General features: G+C 43.8%; 1 protein-coding gene and 1 long non-coding RNA gene across 3 annotated transcripts; one reads left to right on the top strand and one right to left on the bottom strand.

Moving 5' to 3' along the window:
• The first annotated feature begins 3,743 nt into the window (after window positions 1-3,743).
• Window positions 3,744-19,414, top strand: tnfrsf19 (tumor necrosis factor receptor superfamily, member 19). 2 transcript variants are annotated; one of them, XM_068317268.1, is made up of 10 exons: window positions 3,744-3,897; window positions 4,487-4,569; window positions 5,172-5,285; window positions 10,373-10,551; window positions 10,662-10,747; window positions 15,634-15,798; window positions 16,486-16,614; window positions 16,710-16,812; window positions 17,719-17,993; window positions 18,633-19,414. In XM_068317268.1, exons 2-10 carry the CDS (start codon window positions 4,504-4,506, stop codon window positions 18,635-18,637), a joined length of 1,122 nt encoding a protein of 373 aa, XP_068173369.1. In that variant the 5' UTR covers window positions 3,744-3,897; window positions 4,487-4,503; the 3' UTR covers window positions 18,638-19,414. The 2 variants fall into 2 exon arrangements, with proteins under 2 accessions (XP_068173369.1, XP_068173367.1); XM_068317266.1 differs by having other exon boundaries at window positions 15,634-15,807.
• Window positions 12,057-15,623, bottom strand: LOC137596599 (uncharacterized). The gene is made up of 3 exons (XR_011035559.1): window positions 15,072-15,623; window positions 14,497-14,974; window positions 12,057-13,656 (listed from the first exon to the last, which is right to left on the bottom strand). It is a non-coding gene; the product is annotated as an uncharacterized lncRNA (long non-coding RNA).
• Window positions 19,415-19,591: the final 177 nt, after the last annotated feature.

Here is a 19,591-nt window from a genome sequence, read left to right as displayed (position 1 = left end):
ATATTTAACATGTAGAAAGCATTCATATTTATACATGTATAGTAATACTAGAATTAAATAGAGTCGATTTTCCAGCTGCTTGATCCACATCCATTCCTTATGGCCTTATGTCTAACTTATTCAGGTTGACCTCCATTCTGCTCTGGCATATTACGATAATTTTTTCTTTTCTTTAATTTTTTATTTGCAAGGATTACAAAGTGATTAAGCCACATAAAAGGGTGAGTGTATGATGCAAATTCGGATTTCAAATTTAATTGGTGAAAATGATATAACAGGCAGACAAATTTGACTTTGTAGAATAAAAGTGAAATTTAAGTATTTATAAGGTTTGTTTAAACTGAATATCAATTTCTCATTCTCAGGATAAAGATATTGCATATTAATTCCGTAAAAGGATTACTTTTGTAAATTGTTCACACGGCGCTTTTATTTTGAGTTTTTTATGTTAATTTTTTAAATTTGTCATCTATTCATTGATCAGACTGCTTGTCGTGATGCCAAAATTTCTTTCATGGTAATTAGCTTTGTGCTGACTCCAAGCTGTTAAGTGTGATCGCAGTGATATAAAATATAAGCTGCTCTCACTAGTGACTTCTGGCAGCTACATTACATTGATTAGCTTGAACGACGTTATGCCACTGAATTCTGGGATTTGAAGTCAGAATTCAATCAGCAGCAGCTAAAGTGCGCACATCAACTCCTAGGCCTTAATTGGAGGCTTCATCTTCATAAAGCTCATTAGTTATAATTGTTCTCTTTAAGTATGATTTATATTACAGTGTAAAATTAATTCCGTTTAACTTGGTCATTAATATGAGATGCTAATACTGTGTAAACTGATTTATTCGGCGTGGCATGTTGGTTTTTTTTCTTGATCGAAACCGGCTGTATTACGTCGTAAAATGATATCATCATTGCTTCAAAGTCAAAGACTCCCAGCGCCTTAAATTACACTCAAACTCAGTCTGAAGAACATGGTCGTTTGCATAAAATAATTTACGACCCCATTAGATCTTCATGACTCAGAAGGCAGTAAAATCGGAAACAAATACATTCCCAACTTACCAGAACACAAGTTACATCTTCATGCCGCATTGACGAGTGGGATACTGAAGTCAGGAAAACTGCAGCCTCAGTGCAGCATCTCCGTCCCGTCCTCTGCACTGCAGCTGGACATGAACTCCGTTTCCCTTAATATGATGGCACAGATAGAAAGGAGGGCAGTTTGGACGCTTCGGACGTGGATGTTTGGGTGGAAAGGCCTTAAAATGACAAATGTAAGTCACGAACAGCTCCAGCTGGATGCTGCAGGGATGTACTCAGGTCTATTAAAGAGACAGTGACGGATAAATCTGGGATGAACGTTATCCAGTTACTGTCTCTTTAAGAGTTCAGAAGTCCGCTACCACAAGCCAGTGTAGGATGGGTGAATAGAATAGAATACAATACAATACAATACAATACAATACAATACAATACAATACAATACAATACAATACAATACAATACAATACAATACAATATTACGGTAGATCTCCGTGTAAAACAGCTTGCTTGTTGACCACCCATCCTCAGGGATGGGTCGAAAGCAGAACAACATTTCCCCTCTTGGTATCAGTACACAAATGAGTAAAAAAAAACAAGCAGACCAGGGCTGAACTTTCTGCAGGAACAGAGATCAGAAAATGAACAATTATAGGAATTTGTCAATAGATGGAGCCAAAAGCAAACCTTACATCTCTTTATGGACGCTGTCATGACATGTTCAGTATTAGCGTTGTAATGGTGTGCAATCCATTTGTGACCTCAGCAAAGAGGAAATAAAAATAATCAGAGAGATTATTTTTATTGTGAATGATACAAAGTTAAAATACTGTTCCATGAACAGGAACAATACCCACGCACATCATGAAAGTGTCACAACATAGACCAGCTGTATGTAAGGATAATAACAGATGTGTTAGTGTTAGATCCTGTAATAACATTAGTTATTAGGATTCCTCAATAGGCAAGTATTAAAAGCTAATTGCGTTTTAAAAGTAAACAGTGATTTCCTGGAATTCATATGCAACATGTCCAGACATGTACAGTAATTGGCCACATTTACTGCAGTGCTGAACTCTTGTCCTGTGTGTCTTTGCCTTGGTTCACACACACACACACACACACACACACACACACACACACACACACACACACACACACACACACACACACACACACACACACAAACGCACGCACGCACGCACGCACGCACACACACACACACACACACACACAAACACACAAGAGAGCGCGCACACAATTTTTTTTTTAGCTAGAGGTGGATATGATCGTGCCTTTGCAGAATCAAACTTGACAAATTATATATATATAAGAAACCTCTGGGCAAAAGGAAATGTTAAGCTTTAGACCAAATCAATTAGATTAAGATTAAAGATTAAATCTACTTTATTGTCCACACGAGGGGAAATTATCTTTACACTCTCTTCACTCTTTTTGCATGTGGTTACAGTCTTTTTGTTAGTCATGCATACACACAGTTTTTGAATACAGGCCCCTGAACACAACACACTGGGGGCCTGTAGGCATGCTATTAGTAACACATCACAAACAGTGGGGGGAGGCAGAGTGACGGGTTGCGCACAGGGGGTCGCGCCCCAAACGAGCAGCTTGTGGGGGGGACGACGCCTTGCTCAAGGGCGCCTCGGCAGTGACCAATAGGGATGTTGGATTTTTCACCATACTGTAATACCTTTCCCCTAAAAGTGGGTTACATTACATCCAAAATTCAAACTCATTACCACACTGATGATGCCCACAAGCAGATCAAGTCAGCTGAAGTTCAGCCAATACAAGAGCAGCACCATGAGGTCATGATGGCACATGGAGATGAAAACTCTCCCAATTAACTTCATGTAAACAGCCTCTAAATATAGTTCAGATCACAATCCAGTTTAGATTTATAGTGAAAGACACTCCGAGCTTCAACAGTCAAAGGAAGAATAATGCAGTACTGAAAAAATAAAATAAAATAGAAGTTTTACACTAAAAACAAAACATATTAGCACAAAAATATAATTAATTTACTTGAATATTTATGTCTGTGTGACATAAAAATAATGTATCGGCTGACCAGCTGATTCAAAAAGCAGTTAATAGCAATTAGCAGAAAGCTTGGAAACGAGAAAAAAAAACTAATTTGAAGATGAAAATTTGGAGAATCGCAGAATGAAGTCATAGTAGTATGAGACTAAAGCAACTCATTACGAGAAAAGAAAAAAATATGAGAATATTTGTAAAAAAAAATACATTAAGGAAAGAAGAATGAGAATTTATAAATATTGTGACTTTTAATCGTAATAAATGCAACTTTGTTCGTGTGGCAGTTTCTGTTCATAAAATTACAACTTCATTTTCGAGTTTTTTCTAATAAAACCAGATTCTTCTTTTAAAAAATTTCTTGTACACATTACAACTTTATTCTTGCAGCATATTTCCCTCATATTTTTTTTCCACTCATGTTTTAAGACATTAAAATATAAGTGTGGCCCTGGCCCTTGGTGTCGACCTGCGGCGTCCGCCGGCCTGTGTGGTCGCTCTGCGTTTGGACGGGGCTTTGATGTCGTGTGGACTGATCACAGATCAGATGTACGCGCTTCAGATCCATAAACCACCCCCACCTCTCCCTCCCTCCCTCCCTCCCTCCCTCCCTCTCTCTCCCCCTTTGATGTGAGCGCGTCCCGCTCCACTCCGCGGCCGCTCTGTGTTCAGCTGGGCTCCGGTGCTGACATGGTGAACGGACCGGTGCCGGGATCACTCCGCCACACCTCACCCCGGTCTGCCGTCGACTTTTAACGGACAACATTTCACAGCAAAGACTCCTTCAAGGAGGTGAGAGGGACTTTTTTTTTATTATCATTATTACATTTGCACAACTCGCGTTCACGGAACGAACCTTTGGTTAATGACGGAGTATAAAACCAAACCTCTAGTCTTTAAATGTCAATTACAAGTAACGTCATAAAATGACCGGGTCGTCACGCGCTGGTCTCGTTTTACGCGGATCCCGGTGCGGATCTGAGTCATTATAGAGAGGTGCGTCGGTTACGGGTGATTACATCTGAGACGTGTTTATGGGATGGTTTTATCTTCTACCTTCATGCAAAGGTATGAAAGACATTCCCTCGGCTTCAATCCGCACCTGGTTCTTTATAATCGTTCCCAAACTATACTTTAATTGTGTTTATTTTAGAGATTTAAAATGAACCATTTATTTCCTGCAGCTTCAGGATTGTTAATTCAGATTTGACAGAATACGACATGTTTTTGTATGTTCGTTATGATAAATCTTCCATCTTTACAGTATGTCTTTCACTTCAGGCCAAATCAAAAGTTTTTTCTTTATGGTAAATTGTGCATTATAGAGGAAATAACAGAATTAAACACAATCTTATATTTTTGCCCTACTTTTCTGTTTAAGGCTGCAGGCTGATCAAAATGGTCTGGATGCTTCAGAACACCATCTCACTTCTGTTAGTAGGGCAGGTTTTACATTCATCTCTGGTAAGTGCTTCAGATATTCCATTTTTAATACAGCCAGAATGAGAGCTTGTTCTGTTTGCCTTATAAACCGTTTGTATTAACTTGTTAGTTGAAATGGTTTAAACATTTATAAAGTTAGAGAGAAGAGCGTTTCTTTCTCTCGTGCTTAATCCTACCCTGTTTTATTTGAGTGTGAACGTTTGTTTTGTTGATGTAGAAAGTACATGTTGGACATAAAACCTTAGCCTGAGGTCCATTTATGAGTTTTTTTTCCAAAGCTTTTAATTGGTGTTTCAAAATAAAACCCCACACAACTTGTGAGGGGAGCTGACTGCAGAGCTCACAAACACACATGAACTTGAACTGCAACTCATGACGGTCATTTTAACCGTTACACAAAGTCCTGTCATGAACACATCGGCTATCTGGTCTTGATGAACCTCCGATTGTTATTTTTGACTCGCGGTTTTCCCACAAGACTCATTAAAGTTTCATCTCATGAAGAAGAGTCCAAGTCGGAGGAGGGGGAGTCAATCCCCATAAACTATTATAGATATCTGCTTTCCATGTGGTGATGAAATGCAGGAATCTCTAACATTCACCAAATGACCGTCCCGTTTCAGATTCCTGTGCGGGGTGAGGAGGAGACCCGGGAATGCCGAGAACAGGAGTACAAGGACCAGTTTGGGAACTGTAAGCCCTGCAAGCAGTGCGATGCAGGACAGGAGCTATCAAAGGTTGGAACAACAGACCATCAGATTTATTTTCACAAAACAACTTGTGGTACTCGTGGAGCTGTGTGCACTTGCAGTAATTTCATTCCACAGAAAGTAAAACGGCTGAGCGACGTATCTGTTTAGCGGGGAACCAACATTATTTATTACTTCCTCTCTTTCATGCAAAGAACAGCCAAGCCGCTATTAGCTTTTGTAGAACACCGACCTGTCTTTAATCAGTCACACCCCTACTTTTGACCTTCTGCAGCTGAATGGCTTCCATTGTTTTTCCCCATTGCACCCTGTCCAACATATTGTCCCCGCCGTTTGAAGCAAGCCATGCCTAAGCTTGCTGCTCTCTCGACTGGGAGCGTTGCTTTTTTCCACCGCTGTAGCCACAGGTTTTTGTGTGCTTTGTACAGACAGGCCTCTGTAGTGTCAGCAAAGGATTTCCTCTCTGGCAGGAGTGTATGCAAGTGTAGACAGTGATGTAAATATTAAATATCAAACATATGAAGAAGCTCAGTTCTGTGATTGATTCATAGTAAATAATCCTACATCTCAAAGCTGATAAATTACAGCCAGTTTTAATGTAGTCTTAGAAGTCCTCTAAAATATCACAGCGAAACGATTAGATCGTTCTGTCTCTGCGGGTTACTTTTGATTTTTTAATAAAGTACAGTAAAGAAAAAGGTGGAAATTTGTTATTTTTTGCCTTAACTGAAATTGATACCTTTGTTTGATCAAGCAGTTTGCGGTAGCAATGAGAGGAAAAAATGTCTTTTAACAGGGAGAAACCTTTGAGCAGGACCTGATTCTAGATGGGCAGACCTCTGCCTTGACCCTTTATTGAATGCACGTCCTTACAAACGGCATGCTTTACTTCCAAATGTCTTTAATGTCAACACTGAAACATACACAAGCGTTTCGTTAACAACAAAAAGGCGACGGTGGTGGATAGTGTGAGATAGAACCGAGAAAACAAGAAGCAATCGGCGGTAGCAGCATCCTCGGCAATGGTCTCAGAAGTAGCACGTATTTAACTTTTTATCCTCTTCATCGTGTCTGATGACGTTTGATGTCTGCAGACAACAAATGTTTTTATCTGTATGCATCCTCAACCTCCAGCACTACTGATCCCAAAGAGAGCAATGTAAGGCGACAATAACAACAACAGCCACGATAATAGAAGCCAAAGAAAGAGATATGATCTGTTATACTTGTTATACCTGTTATTTCTATTGTCAGAAAGCCCGAGAAAAGAAGGTAGGGCTAGAAGTTTTGGAGATTTTCACCCTTGTTACTTCAGTTTCAGTTTATTGTATTGGTTTTACATCATTAAAATTAACATCCACCTTTAGTAAACGCTGGTGAACTGACTTAAAGTGGGTTAATACTTCACTTCGACTCTGAATGCTGGTTAAAAAAAAAAGAAAAGAAACCCTCTTCACCCTTGACATCTGTTGCACACATGCATTTAAGCCCAGTTGCCTTTAATCCTAGTGCACACAGACATGCACTCTGTGGTTGGTGATACGCTTCAGTAGTCCTCGTGTTCCTCTGCCAGCCCAACAGGCATGAATGCTACCAGCCACCCTGGGGTCCTGGTTAATAATTGGCTGCCTCATTCTTTCTCTGAAGGTAGCGGGACGTCGGCTCGCAGTCGAATCCGAAAGGCTGCGCTGGGAGAAAGTTTCCCAGAGACACAACTCCTGATCTGAGCTTTGTGTAACCGAGACAATCTGTCCATGTCTCTGAAAGGCAGGACTGGCTGCTTGGGGAGGGTAGCAGACTTTTGGAGTCACTCTGTGCAGCTGCCATAGAGATCTTAGAGGAATGTGCCCCGGTTTGCTCTGGAAGTTTGCCGCTGGAAGCCTCTCTGAGGCGGCTGACAAACATCAATTAGCCTATTCGCACTAAATGTAGCTAAAAGAACCACCCACACAGAAGGAATGTCCATTAAAACCAGATATTCTCTTCAGACTTAATTCCAGGTTTCATTCATATTAAATCTCCATTGCTGCATTGACCACCGAGGGGTGAATTGCTTTTGTTTTTTTTGTTTTTTTGAGGCATGCTGGGAAAACCGCCAGTAGCCAAAAGGCAGGAGTCGCTTTGATGTTTCGACATCTCGTAGCGTGGAAGAGGTTAATGTTTCAGTCAGACGCATGCCGGGGTGAACGGCGAAGAGATGCGAAGGGATGCGAGACGTGCACAAGCGGCGAGAGTCGCCGTGGTCGCAGGCATTGTTTTCAGCATCGTTTCATTACCAGATCATCTGACTGCCCACCCCCACCCCCACCCCCACCACCCCTCCTGTGATTCCCTCCTAATCTCAGAAATATCTCTGTGTCTGAACACGCTGCACGTCCCAGCCAGCTCCCCCCTCAAACTGCTGTTATGCTTGGCAGTCTCAGACTAGATCGGGAGATGCGATATGGAAATGGGATGTAGAGCATGTGTTTGTTTTTTTTTTAACGTGGATTCACTTTAAAATACACTCTGGAAGAACTGGCACTGTCATTTTTCGAAACTACATCCGCTGTACTTTATTGAGCCCGTATGGATGGGAAGTAAACGCAACATCTAAGATCTCTTCTACCTGCAGAAGAACTTCAAATAAACTGTTAGTGTCTTGTTTTTTGTTTTTTTTTTGTCATGACATCAAATCAAGCAGTGCTACAGTGTCCACCTAAAGTTTATGATGACGATGACATCATCGTTGCGGAGGGATTACATCACATGCTGAGTTGGAAACATCAGCTTGTATCTGTGGCTCTGTGGTCCGGAGGAGCGATGTTTCTCATTAGTATGCAAATCATCCTCTCTCCTCCACGCCCCTTGAGCCTCTACTTGCGTTCTGCCTCCAGTGTCACAGGTTCCAGCTGACGTTGTTCCTTCTTTCAGCTGCTTAACCAGCTCTGTGCGGGTCGAGTTTCAGCTCCTTTGAGCTCTGTTAGCGGGGATAAAGGAACAAAGAGATCCCTTCTTGATGATCCGTGCAGCTCTGATCAGAGGGGAAGACGCTGGCTGCATCCTCCACGTGTCCCGGGACCCCTGACCCGCTCGTGTCTACGTGGCATCGGCTCCCGGCCTGCGATAAGGGGCCCCGTAGGTACAGCATCACTGGGTCTACAAGGGGCACCTCGTCGCTGGGTCCCTCTTAGTTCATGTGGAAGTGGGTCACAGAACCCACCACCCCCACCCCATGAGGTACCCTACCATGACTGGGCCTGCAGTTCTTTCTTTTTAGGGAGAGATTTGGGTTTTCCTGCCTCCTCTGGCGCGGTGGATCTTCATTCCCTCCAGATAGTCGGAGGCCAAGCCCTCGTCGTTATTCTGCCTTTCCCCTCTTTATCACTCATCACCCCCCCCGCCCCCCAACTCTGTTTCTCACTCTTTCTGTCTGTCTTCCCTTCCCTCCCTCTTTCCCACCCCATCTCCACTGTTCCCCGCTCTGCCCCCGTTGAAGGCCTTATATGGAGAGTTCATAACAACAGCTGCAGCGGTCCAGCCTTCGCCGGTCCGCCCCGGCCCAAAGGTTCAATGTCAGGCTCGCATGTGTTTGGCTGGACGGGCTGAAATCCTCATCTTACGCCCCGACTCTGTGGTGCCATCATACGATCACATCCTTGTCCCTAACCTCCCTTTTTCTGTCTCGCCAGCCTGCTTCCCCAAACCCAACCCCCTCCCCACTCATGTGCCCACATTCCAACAGGACTGCATGCCCGGGCAGTGAAATGGGACACGGGCGAGGAGAGAAGAGAGGAGAGACGGCCTGTTTGAAGCCGGCCTTCGCTTTAATGATATACGAGCACCCCCCCCCCATCTACCGTCCTGGCTTTGGATGGTGGTGTGGCAACACCGGACAACAGGAGGGCAGCTGAGAGATCTATGTATGATGTCATCCCGACGGACTCGGTTTTCTCAGTGTGGATGATGATACGGTGCGCCCGCGTTCCTCGTGGTTAATGCGTTCCAGGAACCATACGCAATTAACAAATTTACGGTAATTTAAACATTTATGAACCCTCCCCATACTGGTATTAAACCACCTTCTATTTGTATTACCTTTTCCCACACTCTTATAGACTGTTTAAAACAGTTTTGTGTCTCACGGAAGTCTGAGACTCATGGAACATAGTGCACTTGCCGTCATCCAATAGAATGTGCGTAGGGAATCACATGACTGCCTACCAAAAATTCGCAATGAGGTGAAGTCGCGAGCGTTGATGTGCAAATGCGCTGCAAAACCACCCGACAAAATCGATCTTGGGGAAGTGACAAAGAGACGATTAGGAAACAGACATACGGCTAACATTGGCCAAAGGATTTAAATAACCAGGATCGTGATTACAATAAATTATTTGAAGTGGAGATCAGATTCTTCTCATCAGAATCTTTCAGTCCGGTCCCTCGGAGACGCCTAATTGCTGTTTCCACGTTTGCCAGAAGTACAGACAACTTGAATGAGATTCATATTTCATCCTCAGTGTGAGGAAACCGTGCAGACGTCTTCTATTTCACGCTCTCCTGAAATAAATTTTCATGAGTTAGATCCGTTCGGTTCAGGTGGACAAATCCTCTAAATATGCCTCAGCATTAGATCAGTCACAGAAGTAGGAAGCTGTGCTTTTTCGTGGACTTTTCCATTGTTGGACACAAAGAGCATTCATCTTATTTTCTCGACATACCTCTTGGTAATCCTTGCCCCCTTCCTGAAGCGTTTCCTTTGCTTGCTTGGCCTCTCAATCAACAGGACACTCAGTGAGTCGGCTTGGAGAGACAAAGATGCAGCAATAAACTTGCAATAATACAACAGTGGGTGTCCCTCAGGGTCTTTGTTATTCAAATGCCTTGCCTTTTTGGGTCTTGCAGCGGAAGGCTGCTCATTCATACACAGAGAGTCAGGGAGATTATTGCCAGTGTAAGATGGACTCTCAAAAGAGGCGAGTCATTGTTCTCCTCTGATCCCATGAGCCAAGATCATTCTTTAATTCCAGACCCCCGTAGTCCACATTCAAGCCCTCTTTTCACCAGCTGCACATCTCCGCGAAATCACCAACCCCACCTCTTACCCGGTGTATTTTTCCTGTTAATCCCCCCAGGAATGTGGCTTTGGTTATGGAGAGAATGCCCGGTGTGTGCCCTGCCGGACCAGTCGCTTCAAAGAGGACCGGAGTCTGCAGAAGTGCAAGCCCTGCCTGGACTGTGGGCTCATCAACCGCTTCCAAAAGGGCAACTGCTCCACCACCAGCAACGCGGTGTGTGGCGACTGTCTGCCGGGGTGAGAGCTCGTCACAATCCTTCATTAATTCACAGTAACACCTTTAATATGTGAGTTTGTGCAGATTTTATGACGCGTGAAAACATGCAAACTGTGTGTGTCTTCGACAGGTATTACAGGAAGACGAAATTAAGCGGTTTCCAAGATATGGAGTGCATACCCTGCGGGGACCCTCCACCTCCTTATGAGCCTCACTGTAAGCATCTCTCATGCCTTTTGCCTCTTCTTCTTGGCCAGACATCAGTGAGGCATTCTGCTAAACGTTCCTTGAGTGAAGGTTATTCATCCCTGCCCACAATAGATGATGCTTTAAGATGAAACAATGGGGATACAAGAGTCAAAGCAAACATCACTAGCTGTAGCACACTATTGAACTCATAGCCAAATCTCACTGGAACCAAAAACTGGGGCTGCAACACCACAAAAAAGCTACACACTCAACATGCCAGCACAAGATCCGTGGAGTAACCAGAACCACAGCCTGTAGAAGGGTGGAGCGAGCTGGAGTTCATTCACTAAAGCTCCAGCAGCTTTGCTATACGTACAAAATAAATGCTTGGATTTACAAGAAAAGCCGAAATGGATACTGCTAACATAATAATGGATTTGGCCACGCTGGATTTTATTAGCTCAGAGCATGTCAATCATTTCCCAGCACTCAATATGGATTAAATGAACAAACTTCTACGAACAAAACTCCCATTGATTTTTCTAAACAAAGCGTTTTCAGGAAAAGAAAAAAGAAAAAAAAAACCCCGACGTGGAGCGGAGCAAACAGGGCAGAGCGTGCAGCGGTTCAACCTTTAATACACATCTATTATGCAAAAAGTGCATTCAAATATGTTCCCCCAAGCAGGGCTCGCGTTTCAGCGCAACACCGATCCCATTAATTTCCGTCTTCCGGCTTTTATAAGTTGTTAAGTACAACCTTATGATTTCAGGTTTTCCTCATGCAACCGAAAGGCGAGTGAATTTATACCTTCGGTAATTGAGTGTGACTTCCTGATGGCAGAGGAGGCTGCAGCTGTTTCAGAGGATTTTTTTTTTTTGGCAGCTCCAGCCAGAGTTAAGCATCACTGAAATTAAGACAAAAATTTCTTTCCTCGCAATCTCAAACGAAAGGAATCGTGTTTTGTTTGCTTTTTTTATCTGCCGCCGCAAATGAGCACAGAATTCAGGATGTAGAGATGTTTAATTTGTGCAGTATGACTTAAAAACTATTTTCTTCCTAAAATGTCGTCCGTGTCCGAAGTACTGAAGCAATTTCTTTGCTGTTTAGGGATTATTTATGCAGTTACAATTTGGATTCATGCTCATTCTGGGGGTCGATTTCGTTTCTCAAGCAGATCTCAAAGAGCTTTTAAAGTTTTCTCTCAAACATGTCAACAAACAACGACAACCAAGTATTATAAGCTGGTGCCTCTTTTTTTAATCCAGAACTTTAATCATCTGTGTTTTGTTTCTTAACTTCCATGGATACAAGTTGGACTCAAATGCGCTCTGGATGTGGAATTTGTCTCTTACTCTTACGAATATAAATATATGTTACTGTCAGTGAAACCAACGCCGGTCTGGGTCTGACCCGCCTCCGTCTGTCTGCTGGTTTGTCCGTCCGTCCAAACAGCTTTCCGTTTTGATACCAGAGGAGGCCTGAGAAACAAAATGTCCATTGTGTCTGACAGCATAGCTGGTAGTTTGCTTCCACAGGGACTCTCAGCAGAGCATTTCCAAATGTTTGAAAGTCCTGCTCCGTCTCTCTAGTGTTATCTGGAGGAGGGTGGTGAAAACTTAAAAGGCAGATCATTCTAATGGGCCACACTGGCCCGGGGCAACGGCGCAGCTGTGCAGGGGAGGCAGTCACCGTCTGGCCTGGACTGTAAATCTTAAAACACCCCTCCTTTCTCCTCCTCCTTTCCTCCGCTCCGGTGGCTTATTTTCAGGCCAAGTAAAAAAACGAGATGGTTTTTTTTTATGGATTCCTTCAGCCTCTTTAATGTGTTTCATCTGCTGGAGTTTTTCACCGTCACGGCCGACCTCATCGTAACAGACACACTTTCATGCACTCACACAAGTGGAAAGGCCGGTCCAGTTATCTTACGGATGTTCTGTTCTTGATAAGTAAATTTTTTTAAACATCATTTTGCTGAATTAAAGCAAGACAGTCCAAGTGCGTTCTCTCCTATGAAGAAAACTCTCTGACCGGCAAACCACAGGAAACAGACGCCTCCCCATAATTCAAACCAGATCCTTTCAACGCTCCAAGGCTCGTTCACAAAATAACACTCAGTCGCCACAACACGGAATCTAAGGTTTATCCTCACCGGCTTCTTAGTCAGGGTATGGTGTAATTATTAAACCAGGAGTTTACAGTAAAGGTGTTTGGTGTTGCCACATGACAGGAGGTGATGATTAGGGGATGTCGGATGTTGTAAATCATGCCATTTCATTTCATTTTTCAAAGATTTAATTTGGTGTCTGTTGCACTTCCTTAAACTCTAGTGGTTGTTGTTCAAAAACGGGTCACAAAAAGATGTTTTTGTGACGAAAATATTTGCACTTCCAGAAGCTTTTCTAGAGCAGGAAACTCAATTGATGACAAAATGTAAAGGAATCATCTTTGAACGATTAGCAACATCTTAAAAATCTCTCCTCTGAAATTTTTCTTGCACCACACCATCTTTTAAGACTTTAAACGTCTCTCAATTAGTTTATCAGATATCGGTTTGCAGAGCGGGATCTTTATACGTCCCTTATTGTCAGAAGAAAAAAGTCATTCTTGGGTTAAATAATACCAACTTGTCTTCATACCAACAACACTAAAGGAACCTGGTGAGCTGTAAAGTGTTTCTTTTATTTCAAGTATGTAGCTTTCCATTAAGTCAACAGGAGTCTGTGAAAGGCAGTGGTTTATGGTGCGGTTTGTGTGGAGATAATATCAGCAGGTGAGGTCTCTTCAATGGGCCAGTGTTCCTCTGTTTGCTGCAGCTGCTGGGCCTCTGATAACAGGCTGTCTTTGTGCGGCGGGGGGGGGGGTGATGCTCACCTCGGATGAGTCCAATCTGACTTTGACAATGAAGGCCAAATACATGACGGTCAGATACAGATCTGTGGATTGCCAAAGCAGTGAAGAGCATGTGAAGATAATTATGGTGATTCCTGTAACGCCATCTCACAAACAGACAACCGGATCGCTTACTGTTGCTCACGCAGAACAAAAATGTGACTTTATTCAGTCATTTAGACAAAAATGGAGACATGATAGTGAATAGAAACGGCAGCAGATCACCAGTTTTTAGATGCTGGGTGATTGAAAATAACAAAGAGGCAACATTTTTTGCAAAGAACTGTTTCTTTGCACTTTGAAAAAGCTCGATTTTCACAAGAAAATATATTTTTTTAAAAGAACTCTGCCAACATGTATCTGCAATAGATGGGTATAAAGATGTAATATGCATTCCGGGGCAGTAGTTAGCAGTCTAAGCTTTTAAAACCACCACAGAATAAGATCAGTGTCGGTGCAGCATAAATTTAACCTTAGCACAAAACAAAAACTGGAGAATTTGACATGGTTCAAGCCTCACCCGTGTATAATCAAAATGTGGCATCATTTTCAAAAAAAGTTACGTTTTGCTTTTTAATGAAGTTAAAAAAATTCCTTCAGAAGAGATTTTTTAAAAAATCGTTTATCTCCTATCAGCCTGAATTTTTTAAAAAAAAGCCCAAAGTAATGTTTACATTGCATAACAAAGAGCTCCTGGAAGTGAAAAGACCAAACCGGTACTCCTTATGATTAATGCTCTGAAAGGCAAACAGCAGCGCTAACTGAAAAAGATTTTCTCAAATAAAAAGACTTTCATTGTATTTAATATATTCATCAACAATCCCGCGTCGCACTGGCGTATTTAATATTTGCTTTGCAATAACCCCACACCCTTTCTGTTGTACCTTCATTGATCGGGAAAATTCTATTTGACTACTGATAATGATCAGAGGCAGCCATGTTCAGCTACATGTGTGTAGCCCCGCAGAGAAATACCAGTCGGTCTGAGGAGCCGAGCGTGCTACCGTTTCTCCCGCCTCCTTCTGACATCAGGTCAGGTGCTGACGTTCAACCCCGTTTCTCCACTTCTGAGGGGAACGCTGCGTCTTTGCGTGACGATCAAAGCGCCACACGGCAGGTGTAGCGTGTTCATAATGATCTTCAACGTCAACCTGCAGTCAGAAAAAACAGTCGGTGGTTATCTGTGCATCGCCAGAGGAGGGTTTTAAGGTGGAATTACACATCACCTCTTGGACACTTTAATTAGATGCACCGGTGGGTTCTCCTTCACGCTGACAGATGTCTCCTCAACTGGAATGCGAAGGATTCCTTTGATTAGTTGTTTTTTCTCCTCCTTTATTCTCCAGCTTCTCAGGGATCACCCTTTGATGGAGACCAAAAGCAGAGCTAAATGTCAGCACTTTAAATGTAATTGTCCAAAACGGTGGAAATAAATTTTAAATCTGGTGCTTTAACAAACCTGAACCTCATTTTATGGTTCATAAAAGTCTTTTAAGAAGCTTGAGTAATGCGGGCGTGGACGGACTTCTGTTCCGATGCACAACGACTCCAACGACGCTCCAGACGTCTGTCCGACACGTTTTCCTCCCCCAGTCTCCTACAAACTCCGATCCCACCTGTTTTATAAAAGTCTGACCAACATGTCTGCCTCCTTTTGTCAGGTCTTTGTGACTAATGCATGAGGGAGCCTGGGGGGAGGAGGGGGGTTGAACAGTCTGTAAATCATCTTCTGTGAGGAGCGAGACGGAGGCTGATGGAGAGAATCCACCACAGGCTGTTTCTCTTTGAACTCCTCTGCTTGTTTCATTACGCTTGAGCAGAGTCAAGGTGAAAAGGAATAAGTTATGCTGGCTTCTGATTGGCTGAGGGGTGTTGGGTAGCGTAAACTACCTGACCCTCGTCACGCATTGTCCTTTTCTTTGCTGTTATTCATGAGATACAAAGACGTAGGGGGAACAAAGGTGAAGTCATGCAGGTGAAGAACGGTCAGAATTTTAAACCTCCCTCCTGATTGGCTGCAGGTAGTGGGCGTGTGAACCTGGTGCCGCTGCCGTCGGTGGTGACCAGCCCGCGGGACATGGCCCTGGCCGCCGTCATCTGTAGCGCCCTGGCTACGGTGCTGCTAGCCCTGCTGGTCCTGTGTGTCATCTACTGCAAGAGGCAGCTGCTGGAGAAGAAGCCCAGCGGTGAGTCAGGTGAATCTTCCTCCTCCTCTTCCTCCTCTCCACACCCGTGCTTTGTCCTTCCAGCAAGTTCTATGGAAATCCATCCACTAGTTTTTGCACAATCCTGCACAGGTGACAAGAGCAACTCCCCGTGAGAAGGTGAAGGAAAAGCTTTGTTTGGACAAGCTATCCCAAATGTCTTTACTTGCCCGTGTGCAGCGTTTAACTTTTTTTTTCTGATTTCGAGGCTGCAAGACTGAACTTTTAAATCATCGTCACTGTGCAAGAGTTAAATAAGGTCAAACGCAAATCGCTTAAATAAGCAGTAGTCTCATTTGAACGCGCATCGTGTTTGATTACCCTCAGATTAAAAGCGTAGGTAGAGTTGGTCTGTCGGTTGTGATCTCACACCTCAGGACTAATTAAACCTTTGTGTCACATATTTGTGGCGGCTTGATTATCGAGCAGCATTCTTGAGGACAAACGGTTTTTGAGTGTGAGAAAATGTCCCGAGGTGACAAACGATTGACGTCACGTATCCTAGGAAGATCGTCTTCAACGAAGAGATTGGCAGACGTCCCCAGTTGGGTTCTTTTCCTCCAACCTCATTCACTTAGTGAAGGAGTGGCGTCGGGGCCTTAAAAGGGTCCGGTAGGTTTCTGCTACAGGGGCTGACGGGTCGCTGATCGTCTCGTTTGTGCTCCTCAGCCGCCTCCCTCAGGTCCGCTGACTGTCCCTTCAGTGGAGCGGAGCTGTCTTGTCTGGACCCCCGCTGGCTTCATGACTTCCCCCAGAGGCCTTGCTGCCAGTGCCACCTGGGCCCCGGACACACCTGTGGTAGGTCCTGCTGCACACATACCTAAGATCGAAGTGGGTGGGGGGGGGGCACATTTACAGTTGTGTAAAGTTGCTTTGTTGTTTGTAACCCTCAGGTCCGGTTCATCTGATCCCGTCGCTGTGCTGCGATGAGAGCTGCAGTTTAGGTCATAGCCATGACAACAGCCCCTTCCAGTCCCAGATGAGCCTCAGTGATAGGTGAGGATAACCATTTGACTTTAGTGTCGTCGTGATGCCGTCCCTGTTTCTGAAGACCAGCATTGCCTTACTACCGAACATCAAGACGGTGTTTTACCAACGCCATGACTGCAGACGTTTCACAGCCCAGAGGAGACCCGACCGTAAAACCCCCCCGCTGTGTTTGCATCAGTCTGCCGACCGCACTGAACGGCCGGATAAACTCGACGTCGACCTCTCGACAAACTAAATAAAATTAGCATTATGTACACATTGCATGCTTTTGCAATGCAAATAAGTTACAGTTAAGGCAAAGCAAACTTTATTTATATAACCGACAGCTGTTGAACTTGATTAAAACTAACAGACACCAGAAATACAATAAACACAACCATAATGAAGAAATGCAACAGATTTAAAATGGAGATAAAATCAAGATGTCAGCGCGGGTTAAAATCCGGTGAGAGGAGACGGGGCTTCCTGGACCAGCTGGTTGGTTGACCTCAGTTTATAAAAGCCAAAGAGATCTGATAAATAAAAGGAGCCGGCTCATTTATAACCTGGAAAAACAAGCAATAAAATCTTGAAATCAATCCTGAAACATACTGGAGGCCGGTGAAGGGAGACCAATTTCATCATGCTTTCTTTTTTCCAGTTTAAAAGACGAGAGCTGTGTTACAGCTAGCTGTAAATGACGCAGTGAAGATTGAGCTTAACCCACATGAAAGGAATGATAATCATGTCTAGAGGTGATAAAAGGAGGAATAACTCTCCACATCTTTGGAGAGAAAGATCTGATGAAAAGAAACCTTTGTGCAAAACACTCAGAAAATTCCAATCCAAGTTAACCACCTAATGTCAGCCAGCAGCTGAAAGACATTCTAACCGTCAGGTGGATCTCAACGGTTTTCTTTATCTGCTCCATAGAAATGCAAACGAGGACGACTCCTCGGTGCAGCTGGGAGGATGTCCCGAGTCCGTCTGCAGAGAAACCGGCAGAACGACATCCAGTCCAGAGACGACGGGGATTTCAGGGGCTCCGCAGAGCAACGCTATGGCGACAGTGAGGCTGACGTCAGAGGAGGAAGAGGACGGTGGGGAAGGGTTCAGGTCGAGGGAGAGGTCACCTGAGAGGAGCAGGCAGAGCTGCGGCGACGCAGCGACGGGCGCTCTTCTGTCCCAACAGCACTCGAGTCAGGAAGGTGAGGCGCTGCAGGAAACAAGTCGATCGCTCATCACAGATGTTTGTACGACTTCATGAAGTTTTGTGATTGTAGCGTCTTTAGTGACTTAATTCTCATAAAAACATTAGAATGACATTTCACCCCCAGCTCCTTTGGGTTCAGTTAAAACCCCAATGAAAGCCTAAATAGATGTGCACCACCAGGACTGCTGCCCTGGGGGTTACAGTGGTAGTAAAAACAGCTAAATCTGGACCGGATCCAGAATTAAATCATTCTCTCTTTGGCACACATCCAACTCTTTCTCAGAGTTCCATGAAAATCAATCAACTCGTTTTTGTGTCGTCCTGCATGAAGTCAAAGGAACACAGGGGAGAAAAATTTTAAAACCTCCTCAGTGGAGGAAAGTCATGTTTTATGAATTCTTTACAGAGTAAATCTGAGGAGTGTCGGGTGTGAATTTGTGCACCCATTGTTTCTCCTCCCGGGATGTCTCCTTGGTCGAGTCCATGACAAGCAGCTGGTATCAGAAACAGGAGACGCCGGGAGCTCTTTGAAGTAGACAAGACTATCCTGTTACGGGTTGGCCTGTGGTCGGCTCAGGGGAGATATGTTACTAATCACCGCGCGTCTATGTTCCTCTTCCTGCTCTCTTTTCAGGATGACACGGATTTCTCTGGCTCGTGTTCCAACCTTGAACCATCCCGAACTCAACAACAGCCGAGGCCAGATTCCGGATCAGATTACCCACCTACCACACACACACACACACACACACACACAGACAGGCAGCAGTCACTCTCAAGTGCGGCCAAGCCGCCTCTTTGAAATGTTCACCATTGACCTCAGAGCCCCCGGTCGGAGGGCCCAAACAGATACAAACACATTAGAAACAAACGCACTGCAGAGGAAACATAAAGCACAACAGCAAAGACACACGCACACCAGGGGCACACACACACACACACATGATGTGAACATGCTGGTCCAGAAGTCGAATCAAATGAAGTTGAAACGTAGTGGACTCGATGCTGTGGAGCAAAGTGAATCAAATCTCCTGCCGCCGATCCAGCAGCTGGTGTTATGAAGCTTTTATGTGTAAAATGTTTTTTAAAAAGGTGACAATTATGAAATTTGAGGTGATGAAAAGTGTCAAAAGTGATTATGTTGCACATTGAAGACAATCCTGATGACATGGAACAAGTGGAGGAATGCTTAAAGCGATAGATGTGATGTAGATACTGTAAAATATCAGATAGGTCAATATTTTTGTAACAGACATGAATGACGTCATGTTTGCTTTCCTCCAGTCAGTTCAAGTGTTTCTGGTTGTGATCGCTAACTTCCATGTCTTGTTCTTGTAAATAAACCACTTGAACGTGTTTTTTCATACTAATTTACATGTATATTTAGTGACTTCATTAAATAATTTTATGAATACATTTCCACAGGTGTGAGAATTCATGGCTTGCATTTAGAAAGATGGATTTAAAAATACACAGCTGTTTATTTTTAACTTGGTCATTTGCAATAACTAATTTCCTTAAAAAGCCGTCCCCCGACGTGATTATGAAATGCACCTGAGAAACCAAGGAAGTAATCTCATAGTGAGGGGTAAA

This window comes from Antennarius striatus, chromosome 6, assembly GCF_040054535.1.
Source record: "Antennarius striatus isolate MH-2024 chromosome 6, ASM4005453v1, whole genome shotgun sequence".
Taxonomy (NCBI): domain Eukaryota; kingdom Metazoa; phylum Chordata; class Actinopteri; order Lophiiformes; family Antennariidae; genus Antennarius; species Antennarius striatus.
Note: the sequence above shows the minus strand (reverse complement) of the source record. Positions and strands in the feature narration are given on the sequence as shown.